General features: G+C 39.0%; 1 protein-coding gene across 25 annotated transcripts in view; it reads right to left on the reverse strand.

Moving 5' to 3' along the window:
• The window catches only part of LOC123756780 (scribble planar cell polarity protein), a 261,733-nt gene extending 257,385 nt beyond the window's left edge, over nucleotides 1-4,348 (reverse strand). For all 25 annotated transcript variants that reach the window (XM_069331892.1, XM_069331890.1, XM_069331891.1 and 22 more), the window contains exon 1: nucleotides 4,035-4,348. In XM_069331892.1, coding sequence (XP_069187993.1) covers nucleotides 4,035-4,196 — 162 coding nt within the window. In that variant the 5' untranslated portion in view covers nucleotides 4,197-4,348. The remainder of the gene's footprint in view (nucleotides 1-4,034) is intronic.
• Between the last annotated feature and the right edge of the window lie 5,137 nt (nucleotides 4,349-9,485).

Raw genomic sequence — 9,485 nt, forward strand, 5'->3', positions numbered from 1 at the left:
AATAAAATCCTTGGATTCATTTGTGGAAGCTTAGAAATAAGAACATGAAATTAATCATATAACATTATCTAGAACTGGTAAGACCATACAGTACTTTAATTATGTTGTACAGTTCTGGTTAAGGTATAAAACACATCAATGCCTTTGTATACATTTAGCGGATAATAACAAAGCTAATCTCTGGAATTAGGAATCTATGAGGAAACTTGCTACAATGCAGAACATTGTTTGCAGCACCTTGAGAATTGTCCATCCAGCTGTCAGGCGTCCAGGGGAGGTCAAGGGATAATAAAACAGCTGTAGAACCTGATACCAGGCCCTGTTAAATTTTAAAACTATTTTCCATGAGAAGAGCAATGAGCACAAAATATATAACAAATCCTACTGCACTTCTAAAGTGCAAAAACTTGCCGAAAGATATTCATAAATTACAAACCAAAATGTTTTACGAAATGTCTACATAAAAAATCTAGAATGATACAGTATATTAAAGGTCACAGTCTTTATATATCTATACAGTATAGTATTTGCAATATAAAACTACTGTATTGTCCAACTGGCCTCAGCCAAAGTCTGTGCTTGGCCCTGGTTTTCCTTTGAATTATGGCTCTTTGGTGTCCCCACCTGAAGGTGGATTAAAAGATGAGATGACTGATCTCTGGCAGTGGTATACCCATTTGCTGCTGATTTATTCACAGTTTGCATCTGTACAGGTGGTATCCCCACTTTCTTATATCTGCTAGTGATATAAGCTAGTGGGGATATCTTATATCCCCACTAGCTTATATCACCTAGCTGAGTCACAAGTTGCAATCCAAGTTTTCTGAGGTGAATGATACTCATGGGAGTGAATGGCCTGGTCGGCCACTCCCAAAAAGGAGGTTTGGTTGAGGACCAGGCTGCGGGGACGCTAAGCCCTGAAATCATCTCAAGATGACCTCACATTCAAGGTATAAACATCCCTTAGCCTACTTGTGGGACACCCATGATTGTCCATATAGTTCCACAACACTGAACAGTACTGGGTATATATATAACACTGCCAAACTTGTCTATAATCTGAAGATATTTACTCATGTACTAGAAAATTATATTTTATGGCTGTATTAAAAAAATGAAGAATGTTAGAAGTACAGGGTTACAGTAATATGACAAAGCTAGTTGTTAATGTGTCACGAACTTGCATTTATAGGTCATCTAATACTGTAATATTTTCTCACTATATAATAATGCATTATACAATACTGTATATGATATCTACAATAAACAATCATATGAATAAAAACTCTACATGTTGGCAAAACATTCCCCGATAAAACTTTAAAAACCTCTCCAACAATAAAATTGATTCTCGGGCAAGTTTTATGCTACATACCAAACATCATGAATTACGAAAAAAACATCATCTAGTAAAAGTACATTATAGCAGCAGTTAGGTACTATATATAACAAAAATTTATATTTTCATATCACTGTCTTCAATTAATATAACCAGAGAACGTACATTTGAGGAGAAAAATCCAACTTGCTTCTAATATCATATACAGCAGTACTGTACTGTATAGTACCATAAATACACAGTACAGTACTGTATATTTACATTACGCTTTGCTTTGGAGAAAGTTCAATACCAGGTGACAAAAATCATTCCAGAACCAAGTCGATTCACACACCTAGAACGGTTATGGGTCACAGGCCTAACAGTGCAAACCAGACATGAGAAGGCTGATCTTGTTGAAACTTAAAATACTGAACAATTTGGAGGCTACTAATCCAGACAACTTTAAAAGGTCTGAGTAATGCAGACAAGGAGTAACTTTAAGCTCGACAAGCCACAATGTAGGACAGAAAACAGAGATGCTTTTCTTAATCCACAGGGTTATAAACCCATGGAACCGCCTACCTTCAAAAGCCATAAATGCCAAAACAATGCTAATTTTAACATTGAATTCACCTTTATTCGAGGTGAATTCAAAATTCACCTCAATAAAATAATCAGTACAAATGGAGAACCTTTGACAAGCCACTGGAGTCCTGTCCTCGTCAAGGCCACTAGAGAGAGTGGCCTTCAGGTAAATTCAGGTGACAACTGTATTATTTTCCTGGGTGCATATTTTTGGTTATAATTGTCTGTCCGAGATGCAAATATTTGTTGGAGGCTATATAACCTATCACTACTCTGTAATTTAAGCTTGCAGTAGGTCCCCAAGAGAAGGTACTGTCAAATTATACCAAGGCTTTCTAACGTAGTTTGTTTTCCAATTGTCAAAACCATATACAGTACTACACATTGTTACTTTAATCTGGGTTATTTAGGTTGGGGAATTTAGGGTTAGGTTGGATAATTTTTGGGTTGGGTTAGGTTGGGTAAGATTAAGTTAGTTTTAATATCCAGTGGCAAACCATCTTGCAAGATTGTGAGACAAATTGCAACCTACATAAGACAATTTACCAATGAATTTAAAAATCTATCTTACCAGTTGACCAGTCCAGCAACCAGGATGCCTAGTCGAGGACCAGGCAAGTCCTCGACCGGGGTGAAATTGCGATGATTTCAGGGATCAATGTCCTGAAAGTATCGCAAGATAAGGTACCCAAACCAACCTAATCTAGCTTACGCTAATATATCCTACGAATATACACATCTCTAAAAATTAGAAAACGAGCTATGCCACATTCAATGCTATATGAGCAGGGCTACATTCAAAATATGTATAGCAAAAAAAAAAAAGGTTCTAAAACACTTGGCATCCTTTCTAAAATCTGTTACTATGTACTTTGCCCTGCCCTGGTAATGCTCTATTACTCTAGCTATCCTTATCTTAACTATGGTATACAGTATACAGTATGTACTTGGGGTTCTACTATCCAAAAATCATCTACATCCTCTAATTACTCAACACAAATCATCTATTAGAACAATAAACTGGCCCCAGACAGCACTCGGCCCCCTTACTTAAATATTTGAATATGTTAGATAATACACTACACATTCTCTCATGCGTACTCTATATATTTAAAACTCTGAACTGTAATGCCAATCCAATTTTCCTTAAACGCTTCCTCGAAGGGTGTTGATACCTGGTTGATTGGTTGTAACAGAACCCATGGGCACCACACTAGAAACAAATACCTATTTGATATTCCAAGAGTGTGATATAACCAAACTAGAAATGCTCTGCAAATCAAGGGATCCAGAATATGGAATGACCTTCCCAATCATGTCAAAGACTGTCTCTTAATCAGTTTAAGAGAAAAATAAAGTACTACCTAATAAATTCCATGTAATCTACTTTACCTCCTAAATATCAACCTATATCTTGCTATTTTCAAACAATATTGATTATTGACCAACTTGTATAACTGCTGATATCTGCCATGTATAAACTTTAAGAAAATTGTAGTTTTTTGTTTATTAAGTTAAAATTACTTCTGCTGTTGTGTTTCAATTTCTGCTGTTGCATCCATCATGTAATTACCTTTTTCAATTCAATTTATGCTTTGATCTCAATTAGTTTTAAGGTTTAGTCTAAGTGTTTCCCCAACACCTTGCCCGAAACACTGTGCGTATTAGTGGCTTGAGGCATAGTATGTACTAGCTCTATCTAAAAATCCAACATTCTGTTTGTAAGTCATTTTGAATGTATGAGCTTTAACCAGAATAAACATTTCATTAACGTGAACAATTTGGCCGCACCCCGCCTGGAGAATAAATAATGTAACTCGTTTCCAACTTACACATGGGGTATTTCTAGATAGCTGTGCATGTTAAAACAGTACATATTTGTTAGGTAATGCTGGTTTACAGTAGGTTGAGTTATTGTGAATTGGGCAAGGTTAAGGTTAGTTAAGGTAAGCAGACCGGGAGAACGGTGTTGGGTATGAAGAGACGGGGCATGGACCCAGGTGAGGCCCCGGGTCAGCCAGTCCAGGATCTCCCAGTGACCAGTGTGCCCCTCCCATGCTGCCGGCCTCACCACCCACCCTAGCCTCACGAGGAGGGACTTGTGTCTGGAGGAAGGGGGGTTACTCACCTTCGGGAGGTCGCGGATGTGGTTAGCGTCGAGTAAAACCTCCTCCAGACTACGGGCGTAACGCATTATGTCGTCAGGAACACTGCCCAGGGAGCAGTGTCGCTTATCCACGTACTCCACATGCCTGTTACACCCCTTGAAGATGGGGATACACCGAAACATGACTGCTCTTCGTGCTAAGCACCACACATAATCAACACAGCCCTTACGGGCACACAGAAACACAGCAGATCACCCTTAAAATGCTGCCGGACAAAGACACAGCCCCACTCGAGAACGGCAATGTACTGACTGAGGCGTGACGTCACCGTGGCAGCGTGTGCGCCACCTCTTGACAACCTCGCGCACTAAAACTGTCATACTCTAACCCTCCACCAAATTTGAATCTAACTTATAACTTTCAATTACTTGATTTTAACCACCTTTAAAGTCAACCAAATTATGTGTAAATTCAACACATAAAACAGTGTTATAAGTGCTGAGGAAGTATAAGCCCTTTTAATTCTGATGTTATAATAACCGGGAAATTTAAAGTAAACCAACGCCCTTTAACAGTTTTAAATGCACTTATTCCCACATATTTGTGAAAACTAATATGAAATTTTATTTGGTGGCAATACCAGAATTTGATATTGTCACCATTCATTCTAATTCTCAACCTGTAACCTCTCACTTGATTAAATAAACGAATTATAAATACATAAATATATGGAAATAAATCCGACAGAGAAATGTGGTGAGTGGAGTACCACAAGGATCCATCATGGGGCCAACCCTTTTTGTCATGTACATCAATGCACAGGCGGAAATATTACAAACCACATTATAAAATATGCAGAAAACACTAAGCTTTATGGTAAAGTTGAAAGAAAATATATTTACAAAAAGATGCACATAAAATATACATACATAACAATAAATTTTAAACAATGCTGTTTATTGACCAACTTGTACAATTGTTATTTTTGTCATGTCCCCCCCCCCCTTTTTTTGGTTCTTTTTTCAACATAATTTTTACTTTAATCCCGATTACTATTAAGTTTTAGTCTAAGTGTATTTTTCCCCCCACACCTAGCCCGAAACGTTATGCGTATTAGTGGCTTTAGGTATTGTATGTACTAGCTCTGTCTATAAATCCAACGTTTATGTTTGTATCTCATCCTCTATGTATGTACGTTTCCTGAATAAAAATTGAATATAATAATTTAATAATTAATTTAAAATACAGAGGTAGGTTGCATATTAAAGCTACTATTATGCAAGACGTTTCGATTAGGACGAGACTTGCATCTCGCGCTAATCATCCACTCTGACACTGACCAAGCACTCAGGAGAGCGCGAGAAACTTGATGTACATAAATTTCACAAATACACAAGTGTGGCTTTTTTATTCTATGTTATTATGTCTGTGAGAAGACACTACAATTACTAGTGTCTATTAGAGATAATAGACACTTATTAGAAATAAATATTAGATGAGGGTGTCACGATTTATGTTTTTCAAGCAGCATTTTAACAAGTGGAGGTGCTGTAATGAACTCTCTTTAATAGCTTTATGGCCGCAAATTCTATGCACTTTCTATTGGAGATGTTTGTTTGTTTATAAGACAGCTAGACAAGTCTTCCAAGCAGGTCTTATTCAGCAACCTTGTTGTAGGGCTCATCCAGGTATCTTTTGGAGGTCTTATCCAGCTACATCCTTGGAGGACTCATCCAGCTGCATCCTTGGAGGACTCATCTAGCTATCTCTTGGAGGACTCATCCAGCTACATCCTTGGAGGACTTATCCAATTACATCCTTGGAGGACTTATCCAGCTACATCCTTGGAGTTAAAAGTAATAACTGCATAACGAAAAAGTAGAACTTTTAAGTAGAGAACAAAGAATTCTTTGGTTTACAAAGTTTTAAACAAAAAAGTAATTTAAACTGAAATGAAGTACATTAAAAGGTAAATCAAATATAAGTCTAGACAACCTAGCGCTTAGCTTACATCTACAATGTAATATCAGAGTGATCAATAGAGTGATTGAGAGCGAAGCCTAAAGTCAAACAAACTTAAAGGTGGGTTCCACCAGTGGCAATCCACGCAACTTGTTCTCTCAGACCATAACATATATTAAGGCTGAATAACTCCATAACTAGACGTCGCTGATTCTCAGAAACGATCGTGCTATCAACAGCATAGATTAGTAAAATTCAAGGTATCTAAAACCAATTTAAAATTTACTATTGCAACGCTGTATATTGAGATCTCGCGAAGAAGTGAACTTGAGTTGTGTGAACCAGTTCCCAACCGACGTCTCGAGAGGTGGGTGGACTCCATGCCCCGTAGGTCGACAAGTTGATCAATATATTATGCTTCCACGCTGAGTAGATATATTGACCATGTTGCCCAGCGAATCGATGCCCAAACAAGACGTTTTGGTGGAATAACCAAAAGTATATATGAGAGAGATGAATAACATGTTCAGCGCAGCGCATTCCTTCTTAACATTCCACCTTGCTTTCCTCTGACACTTAGATTTTAAGGCAATGGTCTATGTGCTAATGTCTGAGGCGGGCGACCTTCACGCAGTAGGTAGCAAGCAGATGGTAGTTAACGAGGGCTGCCTGCTAAGGCCATACAGTGAGGGGAGGCCACTGGCGCACGCGCACAAATGTGGGCAATGCCTCTGGCTAACAGTCATAGATCACAGGTTCGATCCCCTCGACAGTACAGAAACGTTTGGGCAATGTTCTATTTTACCTAATGCTTTTTAACTGGGAATGTACACCAGTAGATTGACAGTTGAGAGGCGGGACCAAAGAGCGGAAGCTCAACTCCCGCAAGCACAACTAGGTGAGCTATCCTGGCGTTCGACAGCTGATGTGAAAGTTCGACAATAAGCAACGGTTTCAAGCTGAACAAGCCATTAATGTAGAGCAGAGAACATGAAGTTTTTCACCTATAGGGTGAAAAACTTGGAACACCCACGGAGCCACCTTCCCTCCGTAGGCGTTAATTCCAAAATACTGCTGAATTTTAAAATCCAGCTTTATAAAATCATCAAGACAGATGGGAAGACCTTTGACTAGCCGCTGCCTTATGTCCCACACGCAAGGACTTGCATTTCTCGATATTGAAAAGCATTTGTCATTCTTCCGTCCACCTGCGGAGTTCATGTAGATCTCTTTGTATGGCTTAAATAGCATTGCCACTTCCTACTTTACCATAAATCTTAGTGTCATCTGCAAATTTGATGATTTGGGTTGTAGCATTGTCATTTATGTCATTGATGTATGTGACAAAATGGGTTGCCCCAAATTGGAACCGTGCAGTACCCCTACTCACCACATTGTTCCAGTTTTACTTTATACTATAATTTTTTTTTATACTATTGTGTATAATATTTATCTGGCGATTATCCTGCACTTTAGCAGATGGGCGGGGCCCATCATTTTGGTAGGGGGCCCCATTCACTGCTTTTCCAGGGCCTACAATGCTGTTAAAACAGTCCTGAACCTCTCCCTCTCTCTCTAAAAAAAAATATAATATTAGGAAGCACTGAACTGATAAATGAGTCTACGGAAAACACAACCTCCATTTCAGACTTAGCTTCATGAAGATCGCAGGGGGGTTTGGGAAAGGACACTTTCCCCAAAAGCTTTCCCTTGTCTTTTGACGGAAATTTAATTTGGGACTTTTCGTCTGTAGTCCGACTGGAAGATTCACTAACAAAGGTTGTTAGGGAATGAATTACCTTAACTGCCTACACAGTTAACTATTTATTTAATGTAAATAAGTTAATTGTTAAGGTAATTCATACCATTTTGGTGTCAATAGCTCGAGGACCACTCAAGGAACCTATGAGCGCTTAGCACGGTGCTCTAAGATGGCAGTTGATATTCTCAACAAATTCCCTGTGATTTTCCTGCCAGCTGTATCTATAACCAAGTAGTGCCAGCTGAGTGCAGGGTGCCAGCTGAGTGCGGGGTGCCAGCTGAGTGCGGGGTGCCAGCTGGTGTGTAGGGGGGCCGCTCAGTGTTCCTTGGGGGCCGCTCAGTGTTCCTTGGTGATGAATCGAGTGTCCTTGTTCAGTGGTGGTAAGCTCTTAGCCTTCAGTTTATATAAGCATCTAAACAGATGTGTAATGGTGTAAACTACCATTATTACTGGTGGGTGCATAGCAGGCATCCATTTTGGCAGCATCATACGCAAATACATCTGAAAATAACTCTGGTACCAGGCCGCTGTGTAGTAGCAAGGTTTACATTAATACACTTCACTTAATTTATTAGGTTGAGATACATATTATGATAACTTCAATTTTAACCCTTTATAGTATGCTATACTGACGCAGTCTCAACGAAGACCCTTACAGCACAGTTGTCAACGTCTTCGATACATAACCAAGGTACGCGGTTCAATTCCTGGGCGCAACAAAAACGTTTGGGCACCTGATACCTTTCACCTCTGTTCGTGAAAAAGGGCTTGCTGGGTCCCAAAAGGGTAGACCAAGCAGCAAGAACACATGTCACAGTCCCAGTATGTCTAAAACAGTGTCCAGGATGGCCAACATTTAAACCAAAAACTCTTGACTCTAATATCATATGCATTATACAGTACTGTATATGATACATACTAGTACCTTTTTTTCAAATTATTTTCGCTCCAAGTGCTTTGCATAATAGTGACTTCATTAGTTTGTGTAACTCGTCCCCACAATTGTACATTACTTTTATGTTCTTTGTACACACATTCATTTGCATCTGGATTTGAAGTTTGATACGTAAGTGCCAGGCAAAATGCCTGAAGTTCATGGCTAGGAGATTGAGCACTGCCACTTTTGAACCATAATCCCATGATGGTTTGCAGGTGGAAGTAATGAGAGAACTACTCCATGACTGGGGGATTCATTCATCGCAAGGCTTTATCGTTTCATTGTGTATGCTTTGTTTGTGTGTTTTACTTTGCCTACCTTTCTAGTGGCCTTTTTTTGATTAGGGTGATCTAGGATCCGTTCCTCCTTGTGCTGCTTTAGAATGGGACCAGGCTTTGGCATCTAGTTTTAGTAGGCTTACAATGGTACACACAAGGGTCTAGCATGTATTGAACTGAGTGGAGACAACCATGTAGCTTGCACCAAAAAGCTAGTATGTATATATTAGCCTTCAGTTAGTGTCTTAGAATTTACATTGTAGAATTGGTTTTATGGGTTTTTAGCTAGTATTGTTTAATAAACCATATCTATTTTCTGCCTTATGACCAAACCTGTAATAATTTATATAGTTATGTGTAAAGTATTGTACTGTACTGTATGTAGATTGCTAGTGAAGCCTGTAAACTGCCTCCTCCTACCAGTACACTGCAATTTAACACTACATCAAGAGATGCTGCTATAGCTTCTTCAACCATCAAGTACAACTGCTGCTGTCAATCCACTTGATGAAAATCCCATAGCATTCAATTC

This window comes from Procambarus clarkii, chromosome 26 (genome assembly GCF_040958095.1).
Source record: "Procambarus clarkii isolate CNS0578487 chromosome 26, FALCON_Pclarkii_2.0, whole genome shotgun sequence".
NCBI classification, from domain to species: Eukaryota; Metazoa; Arthropoda; class Malacostraca; order Decapoda; family Cambaridae; genus Procambarus; species Procambarus clarkii.